General features: G+C 51.1%; 2 protein-coding genes across 2 annotated transcripts; one reads left to right on the top strand and one right to left on the bottom strand.

Moving 5' to 3' along the window:
• Window positions 1–27: 27 nt before the first annotated feature.
• On the bottom strand, window positions 28–8,352 carry CCT3 (chaperonin containing TCP1 subunit 3). Its single transcript, XM_055791876.1, has 14 exons — window positions 8,203–8,352; window positions 6,716–6,775; window positions 6,210–6,262; window positions 6,058–6,120; window positions 5,357–5,453; window positions 4,816–4,933; window positions 4,432–4,618; window positions 3,825–3,974; window positions 3,419–3,551; window positions 2,848–2,929; window positions 2,542–2,722; window positions 2,018–2,263; window positions 1,307–1,438; window positions 28–263 (listed from the first exon to the last, which is right to left on the bottom strand). Exons 1-14 carry the CDS (start codon window positions 8,231–8,233, stop codon window positions 159–161), a joined length of 1,638 nt encoding a protein of 545 aa, XP_055647851.1. The 5' UTR covers window positions 8,234–8,352; the 3' UTR covers window positions 28–158.
• A 2,084-nt stretch (window positions 8,353–10,436) lies between these two features.
• Window positions 10,437–14,813, top strand: SSR2 (signal sequence receptor subunit 2). The gene is made up of 6 exons (XM_027785175.2): window positions 10,437–10,582; window positions 12,194–12,348; window positions 12,916–13,014; window positions 13,405–13,513; window positions 13,684–13,761; window positions 14,053–14,813. Exons 1-6 carry the CDS (start codon window positions 10,493–10,495, stop codon window positions 14,161–14,163), a joined length of 642 nt encoding a protein of 213 aa, XP_027640976.1. The 5' UTR covers window positions 10,437–10,492; the 3' UTR covers window positions 14,164–14,813.
• Window positions 14,814–18,866: the final 4,053 nt, after the last annotated feature.

Here is an 18,866-nt window from a genome sequence, read left to right as displayed (position 1 = left end):
CAGCCCTTCCCCACCCTCCCGGGTTTATTTCCCCGTCCCTCCCACAGGCTTGAGACAAACTTTCCCCCCGCTCAGCTCCGGCCGGGGGGGTCGCTCCAGCTCTTCCCACCGTCGAGTCCCCGGTGCCCGGTTCTTCCCAGTGGGGGGATCCCCCCCTCTTATTCCTGGGCAGGCTCGGGGGCGGCCGGCTGCTTGCTTTGATCGTCCCCCTTCTTTTTGTGTCCCGACACAATGTCATCGATGCGGAGGAGGAGAACTGCCGTCTGCGGAAAGGTGCCGTACCCCGCCCCGTCAGGAGCTGGTCAGAAAAAGTAAACCCCAACCGACCCCCCCCCCCCCCTCACACCCAAAAACCACCAGCCTGGCGTTAAAACGACCCTCCGAGCGCAGCACTACGGGAAGGACACCGTGCCCATCACCCACGGGCAGGGACGGAAAAGGGGACACCAGTTCTTCCTTGCTTCCTTGCCTTCGACCCAGCCCCACCAGCGAGGGCTCCAACTGGGAGCTTTCGCTGAGGGGAGGGCGGCTCGGGCCAGGACGATGCGAGGGGCAGCAGCTGCCCCGGCCACCGCCAGGGTTCCAGGACATGGCTGGCACCCAGCCGCCCACCCCCGGCTCAGCCCGTCCTTCACCGAATCACACAACGCTTTGGGGGGTGAAGGGACCCTTCAAGATCATCGAATTCCAACCCACTGCCACAGGCAGAGGGACACCCCCCCACGGGCAGGGGGACACCCATCCCACCAGCCCGGGGCGCTCCCAGCCCCATCCAGCCTGGCCTTGCGCATGTCCAGGGCTCTGGGCAGCCTGTGCCAGCGCCTCGCCGCCCCCACGGGGGAGAATTTCTTCCCAATATCTTCATCTCCCCTCTTCCAGCTTAAATCCATTCCCCCTTCCCCATATCTAATTTAAATCCCCCCTCTCTTAGTGTAAAATCATTCCCCCCCTTCCCCATATCCAATTTAAATCTCCCCTCTTAAGTTTCAATCCATTCCCCCTTGTCCTATCGCTACAGGCCCTGATAAAAAGTCCGTCCCCAGCCTGTCCTGGTGGGACTTGCAGAAAAAAAAGGGGGGGGAATATGGAACACGACAAGTTTTAGCCACAGGATCAAAACCCAACCGCTCTGAGCGCCCGAGTACGGGCTCCCATGGGTGCTGCATCGCACCGCCACCCCTCCCGCGTCAGGGAGCCGAAACACCCGCAGGCACCACGCTCAGCACCCCAGCACTCAGCATTAACGCTCCCCTCTCCCAAAAGACGTGCCACGGAGGCTCGGAACTTCTCCCGCCTCCCTCCTTACCTCTACCGCCGTCTTGTAGGTCTGCAGTTTGACTGCTAAAGGCTCCCAGATCCCCAAATCCTTCATATCGACTAAAGCTCCGGTCTCGCCGTTCACTCCCCACGTCTGGCTGCCTTCTTGAGTGTGTTTCGCCTGCAAGCGGAGAGGGACAGGTCACCACCGACAGCGTAAGGCAGCAAAGTCACCTTCTGGAAACGAAAAGTGACCCACAGGGGCTCAGGAAAATGGTAAAAGGTCATTAGAATGTTTTCAATTCTGGAGCTGATCCATGAGCGTGTTACTGAGCACCACCTGAAACAATTATACTGAACTTGCACTCAGAGATATTCTCTCTCGTGCCATCCCATCTAATCTCCCAAGGAAGATTCTGGGTTTGTTCACCCCCAGGGTTTTGTTGTTTTCTTTTTTAACGCTGGTACCTCCAACAAGCTATTTAATCCCACCTGCACCCTTTCAAATTTGGCACAAACCTTCAGGAAAAACGTCTGCAGCTCAGCTAATGCCAAAACACCCCAACAATCTCAATCCCCTTTAACGGACGGGTTACTTCAACACCAGTTTCCTTTGATGTAAAAGCTTACTGCCACTAAAGCCGCTCCCTCAACAAGCTGCTCGCGCAAGAGCAACACCAGGGAAGGACCGATCCGGGGAGCAGGAGGCAGCGGGAAGGGGCTGAAGCTCCTCAGAAGACCCCCAAGCCCCACGCCTTACCCTGAGCGAGGTCAGCACACGGATGGTACTAGCACCACAGTTCTGGATGAGCGTTCGGGGAATGACTTCCAGAGCCTGGGCTACGGCACGGTAAGGCCACTGCTCCACACCCGTCATCCCTTTGGATTTCTCCGTCAGCGCGTGGGAAACGGCCATTTCAGTCGCTCCCCCTCCCGGCACCAGCTGCGGATCCATGAGGACGTTGCGACACACCTGCATGGCATCCTGAAGGTTTCGTTCTACCTCCTGCAACAGGTATAAAAAGCAGAGGATCATCGGTGGCAGGGAACCGTGGCACACCAGCAGCTGGGAAGGCGGCCAGCGGGGCTGGCTCCTTGGACGGATGGAAAAGCTTTGCCTTCACTGGGCAGCACAGCCCGCCAGACGGGAATCCTTGTGTCGCTGCAGAACCCGGCAGAAATTTGAGTTTGCTTCATCCGCACGCCAAAGCTGCTCGAAAGGAAGCAATGACACCAAGAAGGTGGCCAGGACGGGGCGGGGAAGCGGCACGTGTAATAACTTACTGCTAGGATTTCCTTGCTGGCTCCACGCAGAATGATAGTGCAGGCCTTGGGGTCTTTGCAATCGGTGATGAAGGCAAAATATTCATCTCCTATTTTTTTAACTTCGAAAAGCCTGGCGCCTGTCCCCACATCTTCCTCCCGCAGCTCATCGGTGCGGCTCACGATGCGAGCTCCGCAGGCCCTAGCACGCGAACACCGCTCAGGTTAGATGCTCACAAGTAAAGAGCTGGGAGAAAAGGGGTGAGGTAAGAACAACCGCGCGCCACAGGCGGCGAGAACGGGCCCCAGCGAGGAGACGGCGTTTACCTGGCGATCCTGTTGTTGTCCGTCTTTCTCACTCTGCGGATGGCGGTGATGTTGGCTCTCATCAGGTAGTGCTGGGCCAAGTCTGAAATCAGGATCGTGACATTTTATTGATGACTCAGCGCTATTGTGACAAACTTTACGTTATCATTAAAATAAAAAAGGTTAATGGGAAGAAAAAACCTAAATGTAGCTTCTTAAACCAAGCTGCAAGGCAAAATTACAGCGCAGCTTTGCACAGTTTGCTAGGCTCAGCCCTGTATTTTGATATTATGATATCAATATATTGATATTTTGATAGTGTTTCCAAATGCTGGAAAAGCACAATACTATTTTAAGCATCCACATTCACAAGGCAACCTCGAGAACCAACTTCAATGCCTGCCATGTAGAACAATCGCTAGAAAGGTAAAAAACAAAACCAAACCAGGGTCACGCTCAAAATCAGGCTCGGGGTGTGTGTGTGGCTTGGGTGTTTTTTTTCTTTTTTTAAAAAAGTTACAGAACAGTGCATTTAACACAGCGTGAACCCTGAGATTAATTCAACATGAAGGAAGATCATGTGTGTTATTACCAGAAATTCCTTTCTCTGTGATGACCAGATCTGGCTTGACTCTCATCAGATCCTCACAGATCTGCTGAATGTACTCTTCCTCCATCTGCAGGATGCGGGCAAAGTCTTCCTCCCGCGTTATTTCAATATCAGTCTGCACAGAAAGAGGTGTCAATATCTCACCGTATTCCTTCCAATCCTCCCCTGAGTCAGACCCAGATCCCCTGGCTTGAGTGATCTTAACTCCCTTTTTCTCCAGGGTACTGACCCCGCAGCGGAATTAGCCCATACAAGCAAAAGGTGTCTGGAAAGGCAGAACGTGAAGAAATCCTTCTGCCACTCACGCTTTTAGCTAGCTAGCTGGATTTGTTCTCCTTACTACTTTTCAATCAAAAGCTGCGGACATCTCTACCAAGAGTTGCTTTACCTGGCTCTCTCCTTTCTTGTACTCTAGTGAACAATCCAGAAGGACAATGCGGGGATTCTTAATAACACGACGCATTCTGGGATGAGTTACATCTTTATTCACCATGATTCCACGCAAAACGCACGAGTCTTCACTAAAACCACCTGGAATCTGAGAGACAAAAGAAAGGGGGAAAACGAGGCAAGTCAGTCTAGGCAAACCTGGGTATCCGTGCTCCTCAAACTTCCATCCCATGTACTGAAAAAGGAAAAACCCTCCCAAGTAACCACGATGCATCCAGGTCACAATCCAAATTAATTTTAAGAGCACGCTGACTTCGGGTAAGTGAAATCCATGGAAGAACTTGAGAAACTGCTCACACCCCCCTTGCCTGGCAACAGGAAGGCAGAAACTGAAACTTAAATGGTCTTTTTGACAAATTTTCTAGAAGAGTTGAAATAACTGACTCCACTATCACTGTAAACCCGCAAGGCTGCCAGCACCGATGGAAATTCCAGGGTTTTGCCTGCAGATCAGTAGACAAAACTCTTCCCACTGCATCTTTGGAACAACCAGCTCAGAAGGGGAAAGGGGCACACAGGTAAGAAACATTTCAGGACATACTCACCTTTTCTACTTTTGCATATTTTTTAATATCAATTTCCTTTCTGCCATTTTCTTCAAACTCCACGGTCTTAACAGCATCAAGAGCAATGCTGCAGGCCAAGTCAGACCAGCGGTTTATTGCCTTGGTATTTATAGCACTCTTTATGATTTTAAGCATCATCTCTTTGTTGTTCACATCCACTGGAGTGCTGACACCAAGGAAAAAAAAAAACCAACACAGTAAACTGAGTATTACTCCAAGCTACAACCTCTTCATAATCCCATTGAATCCCTCTCCCAACTATATTAAATTCTATTTTACGAGCATGATTCCCTCAAGAACCATCTCTAAGCAGCACGGAAACACCACATCCCTTCTCCCTAACTCCCACCAGCCCACACTTACCCAATTTTCTTTAAAATACTGATCATGTCATCCAGAGCTTTACGGTAAGCCCCAATGATCACAGTTGGATGCATCTGCTGTTCAAGGAAGTGTTCAGCCACAGAGAGCATCTCTCCAGCTAAAAAAAATAATAATAAAAATCATCAAAATTCCCCAGGTAAGTTTGTAGAACAATCAACAGTCAAGACAGGAGAACAGCACACCAGACAAAAAGTATCTGCTATCCATGTAGAGAGCTCTAACATCATCTATACTTTTCCTTATACTTACATATATACTTATATATAATATAAATAGATGTATAGATGTACTTATATATACCTGTCCTTATCTCATGGAAAGAATATAACCTCACAAAGCATGGAGCTGGTAACCTAAGGGTCTAATGAACATCCTCTGCCACAAGCGACTCAATTTTAGAGTTGGTAAATAATGAGCATCTGTCTCGTTAAGGCATACTTACTGGGCTCTGATGAGCAAAAAGGGCAAACTTCAGCCTTAAGCCTTTTATAAAAAGTTATGTCTTATCCACTCTCCTTACCAAGGATAATTACAGATGTGGTCCCATCTCCGACTTCTTCGTCCTGAGTACGGCTGATCTCTATCATTGATTTTGCAGCTGGATGCTGGACTTGAATCTGCAGGGGAGCAAGGGGTATGTTTTGTGTTCCAGAACACTAAAGCTAAAACATCTTGCCATCACTCCATGGCACAAATACCAAACCTTTTAAACAATCAAAGGCATTCTGCCCAACCATAGCAAAGATTTTTTTTTCCTTTTTGAGACCCAAAATAAGGCCTTTTATTTCACAGGACTGCGTCTCTCACAGTTTTTCAGACATTACGATTTTTGTAATGTTATTTTAACAGCACTTGCACCAGAAAGATGACAGTGATTTCTTGTTCTAATTATTTGGTGCTGTAAAAGCAAACATCTACTCCTAAGTTTTTTGATGCAAGTGATTATAGCTACAATTACCATAGCACTTACATCGCTCTTGTAAAATCTCTGTGAAAACTTAGCACCCTGGGGTCAAACCGACTTTTCTGAGGAGGAAGAGCATTCACTGGAAATATTTAACTCCTCCCCAGTCAGCACCCTTCTTGGTACTGCTGTTTACTACCTCCTGGCTCTCAAGACAGACGATGAAATAACACAGTTCCACTGCCAGCTATGTAACTGTATCCTCGAAGATTCTGACTCACATGTTAAGTAAAAACAATCCTTTAGGAGAAACTTACTTCTCTAAGAATAGCATTGCCATCATTGGTCATCACAATCCCACCCATGGGGTCCAAAAGCATCTGAAACCGAAAGAGAAGCAATTTTTACACTGACTGGTAACGTGTAGTGTTTCAGTACACAGCACAGGTACTTCAGCGACAGTCCTTACCTTCATCATAGCTCTTGGTCCTAAACATGTTCGGATAATGTCAGCAATAGTCTAGGAGGAATAAAAGAAATGAGGCATCAAAAGTCTAAAAATCCCACAGTCTATATGAAACAAGCAGCCAGTGCAAAGCTTACATGACCCGATCACTCTGCAGCTGCTTAGATGCAGCAGAAGTTAAGAACTGTGTGGGAACAAGGCCAGCGGGATCGTAAGAGCACTGGCACCACAACCGAATTATTATTGAAAAGAGATTTCAAAATTTAGACACACTCAGATTTTGCAGAGAAAGAGGGTTCGGTGGGTTAAACTCCTCCATGTTCAGTTACACTGCACCTATTTAACACTGAAAATTCATTTTCTATGCCGCTTCTGCTCTGGATTCATACAGAGAAAACATGCTTCAGATCTAGTTTACCCTCTTAAATATATAAGTATATAAATATACACACACATATATTAAAAACCAAAAAGAATCAAAACAGCCTGACACGAGAATACGGTACCCTTGGCAGCAGTGATGTTTCCAGTCTGGACTTTTCTTCCAGACTCGCGTTTCATATTCTGACCTGAAGTTTTTAATTAAAAAAAGAAAAAAAAGTACATTAATATGATCTTACCAAGTAAGTCCAAGACTGAAACAGTGATTCAGACAACGCATCAAAGACACCATCTCAATCACACGCACTTGATATATGACCAGTTCTAAATTAAGTTTACAATATAAATACCACAGCCACTCTAAGACATAAGTGCCAGTGAAAAACGACATTCCTTATTGTAACAGAATTCCCGATTAGCATCATAGTTCAACTGAGACAAAATTTTGCAACCCTGGAATACAACCTGTTCCCCCATGAAAAATCAAAGAGCAGTGACTCCGAAGAAATCTGCCAGATCACACAGAGTAAACAGAACATTGGTTTAAGATTTATATATCAGTGTCGCTCGGCCTTTGGCACATTAGGGTGAGCTGCCACTGCCGTGCCACAGGCTCACAGATGTACCTGGGGACTCGTTGTCACAAGGGTCTGCCCTAAAGGACCCTAAAGCACCTTGAGGTTTGGTGCCGCTTGTCTTTTGTTACAGGCTTAGGCTGGATGAGCACAGATTTACTTTAGGAGTGGATGTTTGTGCATATACATTTTTAAAACACAACAAAAGCAAGCATCCAGAGCAAGGCAACGAAGCTGGGGAAGGGTCTGGAGCAGAAGCCTCATGAGGAGCTGCTGAGGGAGATGAGGGCGTTTAGCCTGGAGAGGAGGGGGCCTCAGGAGGGGCCTTATCCCTCTCTACAGCTGCCTGGAAGGTTGTAGACACGTGGGGGGTCAGTCTCTTCTCCCAGATAACTAGCAACAGGACAGAGGAAACAGCCCCAAGTTGTGCTAGGGGGAGGGTTAGATTGAATAAGAGGAAAAATTTCTACACCAAAAGGCTGGTCAAGCATCGGCACTGGCTGCCCAAGGAGGTGATGGAGCCACCATCCCTTGGAGGCGCTTAAAAAGCGCATGGGTGTGGTGATGAGGCACACGGTTCAGCAGTGCCGGGGGAGCAGGCTGACCTGGTGGCCTTAAAGACTTTTTTCTAACCTAAACGATTCTACGATAAAGCAACGGCAAAAGCAACACCAAGAACAAAGTAAGGAGGCCTAAGGAAAGGGCTACAAGCGCTGCCTCTCGGCTAAGGCGAGCAGCCCAGGCACAAACCGACCCCAACGAGGGGAAACACGGCTGCGGGGGGAAACAGGGCTGGGGGAGACAAGAGATCCGCCAGGAAGGCCTTAACGAGCAGCGCTCCAGCGCAGGGGGCGGAGGGGCCCGGGCAGCGGCTGTGCAGCCCCCGCGGGGCCCGGGGGCAGCCGGCGGGAGGGGAGCGCCGGGCCCGGCCGCGAGGGGGACCCAACATGGCGGCGGGGAGGGGAGAGGGGGAGCCCCCTGCTCGCCCCCCAGCCTCGGGAGCCCGCCGGGAGGCCGGGCCGGCGGGCGGCGACACTCACTGAGGACGAGAACAGGCCGCGGGCCCATCATCGTGGCGGCGGCGGCGGCTGCAGCGCGGCGCGGAACCTTCTGGAGACAGCGCGCCCCGAGAGCTGCCGCCTCACCGTGCCGCGGCACCCTACCCCGCCTCCCGCCCGCGCCGACCAATCCCGGCCCGCGCCGCTGGCCCGGCGCCCAATAAGGAGGCGGTGCCCCTCCTCCCCGCAGCCACAGCAAGTTCGGTTGAGAGGTGGCGCCTCAGCGCATGGAGCCGCGGCGTGCTGGGAGGGGCCGCGCGGGACTACGCATGTGCGGGAGGCCAGTGCCACATGAGCAAAGGGGCGGGGGGACGAGCAGCAAGGGGGTGCAGGCGGGCCTCTCCCCTGCCCGCTCCCCCTTGCATGGCGGAGGCACCGCAGCCGCTACCCGCCGGATCTCCGGGAGAGCTGTGAGGCGGTCGAGACCTCTGAGAACCGTGTGTGGGAGGGAAGTCCTCAAAGTGTCCTCCCCGCCGTCAGCGCTGTGGTCTCGCCCACCTCACGCCGCGGGCGCGGGCTCGCCGCGGTGCATGCTGGTAACCGTAGTTCCTGAGGCAGCCGGGCCTGTCTCGGCCCATCCCGCCACCCCGGGCCCGTCCCCGTCACAGCGGCTGAAGCGGGGCTGCCCGGTGGAACCGGGGGCCCGCCCGGGGGCTCAGATGCCCCCTCACAGCACAGCAGCTGCGAGGTAGCCTGGCAGCAGCCATTTTTGTCACAGGGCGCTTTGCCAGGCCCCTCCGGTTGCCCAGCGGTAATGGCAGGGACAGAGGCCACACCACCAGCTCCCTCCGCCCTCCCGCACCCTGTGTGCCTGGAAAAGTGTCCAGCGTTTCTGATTATTTGTTTGCCCCCCTCAAACTGTTTGCTCAATAACAAGGCTTTGTTTTCCCTCTCTCATTTCCAGCTCACACCGTTAGCCAGGAAGAAACACAGACAGAAGTAGGTTGGCTGCCTTAGCGTCTGCTAGTCAGCTGCCTGAGGAAGGGGCTTTGCTGAGAAATTCGAGCCTCTTTGTAAAAAGCTCTACACTTCTCAGGCCAAGGACAGGTATTTTCTCAGTATTTGTGTGATGGGGCCCTCATCCTATCATGACGCTGCAGCAAACCCTGCTGAGGTGCGGGCCAGGGCCAGCACTGGTTTAAGCTCTGTGGTGCTTTCTGTAGTCAGCAGCTTGGATAAACCCTGTGTGGCTCGGCAGGGAGAGAAGAAATCGGGTGTATGGGAGCCACTGCTAAAGATTGAAAGTCGGGAACTTTGATAAAAGAAAGAGGATGAGGTGGTGATCTGGCAGCTGGAGCCCTGGAGAGGTGGATTCATGGGCTGTTTGGTGTGTGAGGAAGATGCATGTACAGAGGGGTGTTTTCTTGGCCCCTCTACCATCAGAGGTCTGCAGGCAGCTGCCTGAGAGACACTGGTATAGGCAACCTCTCAAAGCTTCCTCCAGCACTGAAAACGAGGCCTCATGGCTTTGTGTTGCTACTGGTTTTGCAACAAGGAGGTCCGGACATTTCCTAATCTGTTGGAAACAGAAGGGTGGAGCATCTCTGCTGTGGGGTTAGTTAAGCGGAGTATCCCTAATATATCAAGATACAGTTTTGGGGCTTGTGCACTAGGACAGGCATCCCACCTTCTGTTTGAGGAATTTAACCCTGCTCTCATCTTCTCCCTCGTTGCTTTCCAAAGCCTCGATGCGGTTGGCAGTGCTGGCGAGCTGGGCAGAGCTGCTAGCCATCTTCCTCATGGGCATCCTGCTGCTCTGCGTGGAACTGCTCTTGCGAGCCATGGTGGTCATTGGGCTGCTGCTCTATGTGCTTGTCACAAACTGAAGGCCGGCCAGGTGGAGAGGGTGCCTCTTTTTTTCCCTTGGAGAAGGCGATAAGAAGAGAATTGTGCCGACCTCGAGACCAGATGGGGAGGAACGTGAGCAGTAGCCAAGGGAAGAGGGAGGTATGGCCACCTTCTGCCTTCCTACGGTACGTCCCTGCTCGGCAGCTTTGCTGTCGCCTCTCCCAACGCACCGACTTGCAAGGGGCCTCCAGCAAACCCCAGTCGCAGCTCCAGACCGAGGCCTGTTCCCTCAGGAATTGCTGGTGGGAGCCTGGTCTGCCGCACCCCCCGCTGCCCCGGCACCCGTGGGGCTGGAGGCTGGGTAGGGCAGGGGCCGGCACTCTGCGAGGAGGGGCGATAAGTGCTATTTTTGAACGAAAACCTGGTGGTTTCGGGTTTTAGGAAAGCTGCATCCTCCTGGGCGGGGAGGACTACATTTCCCAGCATGCCGCGGGCGGCCGCCATGTTGCATCGCGTCACTTCCGCTGCTGCTACGCTGACTCGGCCTTGCCCTGGGCGCCGAGGGGCAGAGACGGTGAGGGCCGGGGGGGGTCCCGGTCTCCGGGGGGGGGGGGGGGGGGGCTGGTCGGGGCCTGGCGGTGGCTGGGGTGGGGGTTTTGGGGGGACGGGAGGGCCCAGCCGGGGCCTTGCTGCTGGTGATGGCTGCGCTCCCCATTTCTTGAGCGCTGAACCCAGCGGTAGCGTTTAACTATACGTTAAAGATATATGTGCGCAGAGCGTAGGTCAGGCTGGCCCTCGAGCTGCCCGGAACGGTGATTTAAGGAGCTTCTGATCCAGGGAGTCGGCCTTGGGAGAGGTGAACCAAAGAACATCCCGGTTTTGCCGTGTAGCCGGCGCACTTAGACCATCGTGGTGTTAAACCCTGAGGAGTCAGCTCCTGCGGCCCTCAGCCTTGCCCTGGCCTCGTTATAACACTAAAAATCACACCCCCTGCGGAAATAAAAAACCCTAAAAAGACCCTTCCTCAGAGAGCGTGTGCAGTAGCATAAGGAGTATAATGGATGTGCCAAAGCGTAGTCAGTTATCCGTACAGACCTGCCCACCGGGCACGGAAAGTGTGATAATTTTGGTGTATAATGTTTGTAACTATGGCTGGCTTTGGTCGCTTGCACCCAGGTTTGCACAGCTCTGTCGTAAACCAAGATCTCATCTCGGGGTGTCAAACTGGGTTCTTGCACGGCAGGAACGGGCTCACGTTTGAGAAGCGCTGCCGGCTGGGGATGTTCTTGGGTTTGCGTGGAGCCGTATCCCTGAGCTGCCTGCCCTGCGTGGGTGTGTAGGAGCAGCCGTGGGTGTGTAGGAGCAGCCAAGGGTGGGAACGGGAGTGTGGAGACTGTGGCAGGGGAGGAGAGGGGAAGGAAGGGTCCTCCGGCGTGGAGGCTCTGACATGCCAGCGGTTTGTGCGCTTCAAAGCACTGACAAGTCTCCTGATGGGTTGCGTGTCTAAGGGGTGTGTGGGCTCCTTGTCCTCTCAGCAGGGCAGCTCCAGAGATGCTCCAGGAAAGTGGGACACGTGGCCTGAGGCAGGGATTGACCGAAAGGCCACTGGAGGGAGTTGGTGGTACCTCTGTGGCTGGAAATAGGAAAGGATAAGAAATGTTGGAAATGAGGAGCTAGGAGTTTCTAAGAACAGACAATTTGGTGGGGAGAAGAGCTGACTCTGTTGTATAAGACACTGCTGAGAAGCTGCCGTGCTTCGCAGTGGCAATTAGTTGCTAAAACTGGTGAAACGAATTGCCAGAGCTTTTGCTGTGGAAGCTAGTTAGAACAGGCTTTGTGATCGGAGACCTTTGCTAATTACTAAGATGTGATAAAGGGGAGCGATACTTGCCCAGGCTTTGAAAAGGGAGAAAACGGTCATTTTTCTTCTGTGCCTGCTGGTCTGGGTCACTGCTGTGCCAGTTCCTACGTCCTTGCACAAAAGCGCACAGGTATTTCAGGGGCAGTTGCAGACTTGCATGGAGCGAGGGTAGCGCTCTGCCAGCTTGTGATAATCCTTTATCAATATTGCTGTGAAGTGTACAGCTGTTCTCCCACTACACATGAATGCCTGAATCGTCTTGTTTTCATCATTCTTTTTGCAATTAAATCATCAATGACGTTTCATTTTCTTTTTTTTTCCTAGATGAAGCTCCTGATTCTCGCCGTGTTTGCCCTGTTTTACGTGGTGCGCTGTGAGGAAGGTGCCAGGCTCCTGGCCTCCAAATCTCTGTTAAACAGATACGCAGTGGAGGGCAAGGACTTGACGTTGCAGTACAACATCTACAATGTTGGCTCTAGGTAAGCCTCATCCAGCATCCTAGTACTGACCCAGGGCAAACGTTACGTGTGTATTACTATTCCTGTACTCCATGATGTGCTGTTAGCTTTGCTCCCCCTAACTCTGAGCTTACCAGCAGCGCTTGAAGATTTGACCTGCAATTTGCCTTTTTCTTCCTCTTTCGTTGTCCTTCCTTTCACCGTTTCCTGCTTTCACCCCACGGCTGCTCTAGCTGTTGTTCCAGTGTGGTGTAGTATACAAATACAAAAGTATTGTGATGCTCTGCTCCCCATGCACGCAGCCTCTCACTCTTGGATTTGTGAGCTCTTTCGCCTCTAGCTTCCCATTTTTGGGGTTTTTTTTCTTTCAGTTTCTCTCAGCTTCACCTTCCTCTTTCTGCAGTCTCCCTGTAATGCAGCTTGACTCTCCTCCCCATCTTCTACCAGTGACTTTTCATGTTTCAAAAGTCAGTTTTTCCAGCTGCTGAACTGTCAGTATGGAGCCGTCACCCCCCTTTGCTGCAGTACCCTGTGAGGAGAATGCCAACTCTAAGATTCTTTTCTCATCCCTTTTTTTGTTGCATTTAGTGCTGCTTTAGATGTGGAGCTGTCGGATGATTCTTTCCCCCCGGAAGATTTTGGCATTGTCTCTGGGATGCTCAATGTCAAGTGGGACAGGATTGCTCCGTATCTTTTCATGTTGTGAAATCTCTCTCAGCACTCATTCTCACCCCCAAGCATCCTGTAGCTCTCCCGTCTTCATCCATTTTCGCTGAAATTCCAGCGTGCCAGACCCTGGGCAGGGTACTGGATGCAAATCTCTCTTCTTGAAGGTGCTGTGAAAAAAAAAAAAAAAAAAGTTCCTTGCAGAGAGGGCCAGGTCCCTGCGCAATTCCTCTGCCTGGGATGGAGGAGCAGCTGGATCAGCCTTGGATGGGTCTGGATGTCTGTAGCCACAGGGGGCTCGCATCTGTCAGCCGCACTGACTTTTCCACCTGGTTTGAGGCTGCTCTTTACCCATCTCCTTGCTTTTCTTTGATGAAATGCAATGGTTTTCCTTAACTTAACGGCTCTCAGAGCGAGTAACGTGTCCCACACTGTGGTTCTGCGGCCTCTCAAAGCTGGTTACTTCAACTTCACCTCTGCTACCATCACATACCTGGTGCAGGAGGGCGGACAGGTTGTGGTGAGTTGACTATTTGTAGGATCCTTGCCCAAATCAGAGAGCAGATACACCTGGCTGCGCTCCTTGAGCTGCTTGTTGGGGGTTGGTGCGTGTCCCTGCTCTCCTACGCTGCACAGGCTCTGTTGCAAGAAGGAAAGGTGGCAAATACTATGTTTTTCCCCCTCTTTCAGGTTGGTTTCACTAGTGCTCCAGGGCAGGGAGGCATCTTGGCTCAGCGTGAGTTTGACAGGAGGTTCTCCCCTCACTTCGTAAGTACCTTTCAATCGGGAATGGAAAGTGCAACCCAGCGCGGTGGCTTTTGGCCAGCTTGTGGTGCGTTTGGTTCGTGCTACGGTCACCTGGAAAATTCCAACATGGATTGCAGTTAATCCATATTGGTTGTCCAGAAGAGTATGGCAGAAAAAGCAAGGAAATCTCATCCTGGCTGCCTCTGTGGAGGAGCTGGCATGGTGGGATTTGAGCTGGAAGAAGATCTGATGGCTGCAAACTCACATGTACATGATTTGTTTTGACTTCTTTGTCACCATTTCTCCTTCTAGCTGGACTGGGCAGCTTTTGGTGTGATGACCCTGCCCTCCATCGGGATCCCACTGCTGCTGTGGTACTCGAGCAAGAGGAAGTATGACACCCCCAAGACCAAAAAGAACTGAGCAAAGCCACCAGCACCCCAGAGCTCGGGAAAGAAGCCACCCAGAACAGCAGGGATCAGTAACAGTCACCCTGCCAAGCACCGCCCTGTCGGCAAGAGGGAATCCAGCACTTCAACAGCAGCGATGTGTTGTCTTCTACATTTTAAGAAAGAAACAAATGAAAAAGAACCCAACTGGAAATCCCAAACTGCCTTGTCTGTGTGTTTGGAGCAGAGGCCCCTCGCTTCGTTGCAGACAGTGCTGGTGCCTCTGTGCTGTGACCGAGGGGCGCAGCTCCGCAGCGTCTCTGAGGCCTGCGCTGCCTTCCAGCCTCCATTTGGCCCAGTGGCTCTTTGCCCGCTGCAGTCTTCACAACCGAATTAAATCTCAGGGCCCCCTTCTCCCACGTGCTGCCTGCCTCGCTGAAACATCTGCGGGAAGGAGCTCTAGTGACAAAACCAGAGCTCCTTTTGCTAGAGGCTTCTCAGAGCTGCTGTTTTTTCAGGTGGGGTGCAGGAGGTCCCTGTTGATGCTTGTTCTCTCGGAAGCCCCGCTGTGTTTCGGTGAGCGCTTCGTTGCTGTGTTTCTGTTCTTTCTGGTTGCTCTGTTAAGGGTTGAGCTGTGTTGAGGTACTGAGGATTTTTTTTAATAAAAGAAACACCATGAAAGAAGTTTGCCTTTCTTTTGCCAGGAAGTCCTGGAAGCACCTGGCTGCTAATAGGTATACAGTCAGTAAAATAAATCACTATAAATAAAATAAATAGAAGAGGGAAGGAAGGGTCCAGAAGGCCTGGTACTTTGCACCAGCTTTTTCTCCAGCTCCAAGCCCCAATACGAGATTTTCCTCCAGCTCCAAGCCCCAATACGAGATTTTTCTTCACAGCCATACATAATGTAGCTGTGACTGTGCCTTGGGCAGCAATTCGTGCTTTTCCTGTGGGGGAGGTAGTGGCATAACAAGGGCTGACAAGTGGTGAGAGGTGGCTGGTTTCTGCCTTGAGCTCTGGGCAGGGAGCCCGGGGCTGTTCAGAGACCGTGGCTGTGCCGTGCTCCTGTGGCACTGTATGGCTTGGTCTGCCCAGCTGTTGGACCTCACTCAACAGCATGGTGGTACCAACTGAGAAGTCCTGGGCCATGCCAGAGCGAACGCTGTGCCTTTGTTACCAGACCAATGTTTCCAAGTCGGAATTTCAGAATACGGACAGGCTGAGAGAGCTGGGGTTGCTCAGCCTGGAGAAGAGCAGGCTCTGGGGAGACCTTAGAACAGCTTCCAGTGCCTAAAGGGTGCTTATAAGAAAGATGGGGCCAGTCTTTTTAGTAGGGCCTGTAGTGACAGGACAAGGGATAATGGTTTTAAGCTGAAAGAGGGGAGACTGAGATTAGATATTGGAAGAAATTCTTCACTGTGGAAGTGGTGAGGCGCTGGCACAGGCTGTGTGTGCCCCATCTCTGGCAGTGTTCAAGGCCAGGCTGGATGGGGCTCGGAACAATCCATTCTAGCAGAAGGTGTCCCTGCCCATGGCAGGGTCAGAACTAGATGATCTTTAAGGTCCCTTCCAACCCAAACCATTCTGGGATTGTTCTCTAGACCCTTGGCGCCAGCTTTGCTGCCCTGCTCTGGACACGCTCCAGCACCTCCATGTCTTTCCTATGGCAAGGAGCCCAAAACTGACCACAGGATTCAAGGTGTGGCATCACCATTACAGGGGGACAATCACTGCCCTCATCCTGCTGGCCACACCATTTCTGATACAAGCCGGGATGCTGTTGATGGCCTCCTGGGCACACGGCTGGCTCATGCCCAGCCAGCTGTCAACCAGCACCCCCAGGTCCTTTCCCACCAGGCTGCAGCGCTGCCTGGAGCTGGTGTGACCCATGGGCAGGACCCGTCACAGAGCCTTGTTGAACCTCGTGCACTTGGCCTTGGCCCATCGGCCCAGCTCCCTCTGCAGAGCAGATCAACTTGGTGTTGGCTGTGAACTCAGTGCACTCAATCCCCTTGTCCAGATCATTGATAATTAAATGATATTAAACAGGACTGGCCCCAGCACTGAGCCCTGGGGAACACCCTGTGTGCATGGCGCCAGTGGGATCTAACTCCATCCACCACCACTTCGGGCTCGTCCGCCCGCACAGTTTTTACACAGTGAAGTGTGCGCCTGTCAAAGCCGTGAGCAGCCAGTTTCTCCAGGAGAATGCTGTGGGAGAGAGCGTCAAAGGCTTTCCTCAAGGCTAGGTAGACACCATCCACGTCAAAGGCCCATCCACGCTGGCTGGGTCTGATCCCCCCATTGTCCTGCACATGCCGCGTGATCTGCACTCAGGGCGATCAGCTCCATGCCCTTCCCCGGCACAGAGGTCAGGCTGACAGCACGTAGCCCCCCAGACCCTCCTTCCAGCCCTTCTTTAGGTGGGTGTCCCGGTTGCTGACCTCCGGTCTGCTGGGTCCTCCCCGGTGAGCCAGGGCTGCTGATGAGGCATGGAAAGTGGCTCAGTGAGTGCTTCCACCAGCTCCCTCGGGCGGATCCCATCCGGTCCCAAATGAGGTCACATTATATGCCGTTAAAAATTGAAAGTGAATGCTTAGAAACTGTGAGTGGAAAGGGAATGATGATACATGCATCGTAAACTTCTTACCAGTCATATATTCTCTGTGGTCCTTTAAAAAACAAACCAAACCCTCCTCTCCCTCCATTAAAATTCTAACTTCTGTGAAATGATCCCATCTTCTTCCCACCATGAATCAATTCCCAAAGCTCTCCAAATTTCTGTGCAGGAATTTCAGAGAGTGCTGTGCATTTGTGAGCTAAAACACAACCGAGGTCAGTACCGCTACTCCAGGCACTTGTGTTTTGGCAATTCTAGGCTCCTCCTCACTACCATGGTGGTACTTCCCTGCTGCCCTTCCCTGCAAACTCACACACAGGCATTTCCCAGACAGCGGAGCACAGAGCTCTAGCCCGTTACACCTGAATTCCTCACATTAGGTAAACAGGAGTAAAGCAGCCAGCCCAAACAGCTGTTGCTTCTGTTTCATAAGCTACATAAAGTACTACTAGTAGTAATACTCACTTTAGCATGCTAGAATTAGTGAATTAGAGAGCTGAAGCAGTTCTTTTTACTGATCTCATCACTCAAGTAAACACCCACCTCAGGGTTTAAACCTGCATTAAGTTACTCATCGCAGAAGCCCACGAGGGTAAGAATCCTCCTTCTGGCCAACACAAGTTTTCAGTATCGGCTACAATACCGACCTCAGCGGCTGTTACAAGTTTTGTGGCAGGTACGTGAATTCTTCCTGCTTTTAACCAAATTACTTCTAATTCCAGTTGATCCCATAAAACCAAAACAACTAAGCTTTCAGACATCTGAGTAAACTAAACAGCCTGAAGTGGTCTATAGCTCTACTTCCCAAATAAACCCTTCACATCCATGTTAAGGGCTCAGCTGTTTTTGGCCAAGCAGGGAAGGTTTAGCTACCACGTTTCCCCGAGCCGCCGAGTAGATGGTTATATTGCCCCGCTGGCTTACCATTTCCAATCTGTCACCTCTACAATGACTGTAACTGCTGACAAAACTAACACACTGGCATTTCTTTGAAAGCTCTTTTGAGCCTTGTTGACTTCTCTCGTGGATTGAATAGTGCCTTTAACAATATCCCCCCTGAGGGCGCCAGAAAGCCAGAAAAACCAACACCACGTGCAGCAAGAGCAGCTTCCCACCCAACTTGTAATGGCGTCATCTCGTGTTTACAGGAGGAAACAAGTTCAACTGAAGCAGTGCTTTTACATTTACCCCATCGCCTCAGCTCTCCCACTACAACATGATATGAAATCCGCCACTCATGGAAGTTTTTTCCGAGGCCAGCTTTTCAAGGTCAAGGCAACCAAGATAAATGATTAACATTCTGTCCAAGCAGAAGGGAAAGGATGAGATGGAAAAGAATAATATGGAAAGATAATTGTGAAAAAACAGTTTTTCCTCTGTCTTCACTAACGACCTGGATAACACCCTGTACAACATCCTTACCGTTACTTGTCCAAGCTGGTTAACCTCAGGAATGGAGCAGTTAGTGACAGACAAGTGGATGATGGACTGTGGCTGGGGCCACCTTCTGACATCACCTGAAGTATATTTAAATAAAACACAAAGCTGTTCACTGAGGAAAACAAACCCTGGGGTTTAGGGAATTAATGTCTCCAGTTGCCTGTTGCACACCTCTTCCGCAATATACTGAGGGGGAAAGGAAGCTGTCAAAAATTCTGATTCGTTCAGAAGAAATGCTCGCCTGCATCATACTGTGAGGAATACGAGTGATTTTCTTTGGAATCAGCTTAAACGGAGGAAAGACCCAGTAAAAGGGGAACTATTCTTCTGTAAAACGTTATACACATTTCTCTTTTTTGAAACATCAGTAGACAGAATACTAGGACTGTTAGTGTTGAATCACATGAGCCTGTCTAAGAAGATTTTGGCACAGATTTATTACAGAGTACAGGGATTTCTAGTGAGGGAAGTGATTCTGCCTTCTGAATGAAAGGACTAGGAGAAAACAACGGATACTTTACCAAAATACAGAAATGGTATCAATGGTCCCTGACAGCAAATATTTATAAGATCCTTTTTTATATGAATGTAAAGACATATAAAACATCCCGGCTTCAGAATATCATCGTAAGTGGGAATATTTTTATTTTTTCTTAAAGAACTTTGGAAAAAGGATT

The sequence above is a fragment of the Falco peregrinus genome, chromosome 19, assembly GCF_023634155.1.
Source record: "Falco peregrinus isolate bFalPer1 chromosome 19, bFalPer1.pri, whole genome shotgun sequence".
NCBI classification, from domain to species: Eukaryota; Metazoa; Chordata; class Aves; order Falconiformes; family Falconidae; genus Falco; species Falco peregrinus.
The sequence above is the reverse complement of the archived record's forward strand: the minus strand, read 5'-3'. Positions and strand labels throughout refer to the sequence as shown.

Coding starts and splice junctions, on each gene's coding strand:
- CCT3 (XM_055791876.1), bottom strand. CDS start 8,233: ATGATGGGCCCGCGGCCTGTTCTCGTCCTCA. Junction 3,552..3,824: donor ACAAGAAAGGAGAGAGCCAG/GTAAAGCAACTC, acceptor CTTTCTGTGCAG/ACTGATATTGAAATAACGCG. Junction 2,264..2,541: donor CCAGCAAGGAAATCCTAGCA/GTAAGTTATTAC, acceptor TACCTGTTGCAG/GAGGTAGAACGAAACCTTCA.
- SSR2 (XM_027785175.2), top strand. CDS start 10,493: ATGCCGCGGGCGGCCGCCATGTTGCATCGCGTCACTTCCGCTGCTGCT. Junction 10,583..12,193: donor GGCGCCGAGGGGCAGAGACG/GTGAGGGCCGGG, acceptor TTTTTTTCCTAG/ATGAAGCTCCTGATTCTCGC. Junction 12,349..12,915: donor ATCTACAATGTTGGCTCTAG/GTAAGCCTCATC, acceptor TGTTGCATTTAG/TGCTGCTTTAGATGTGGAGC.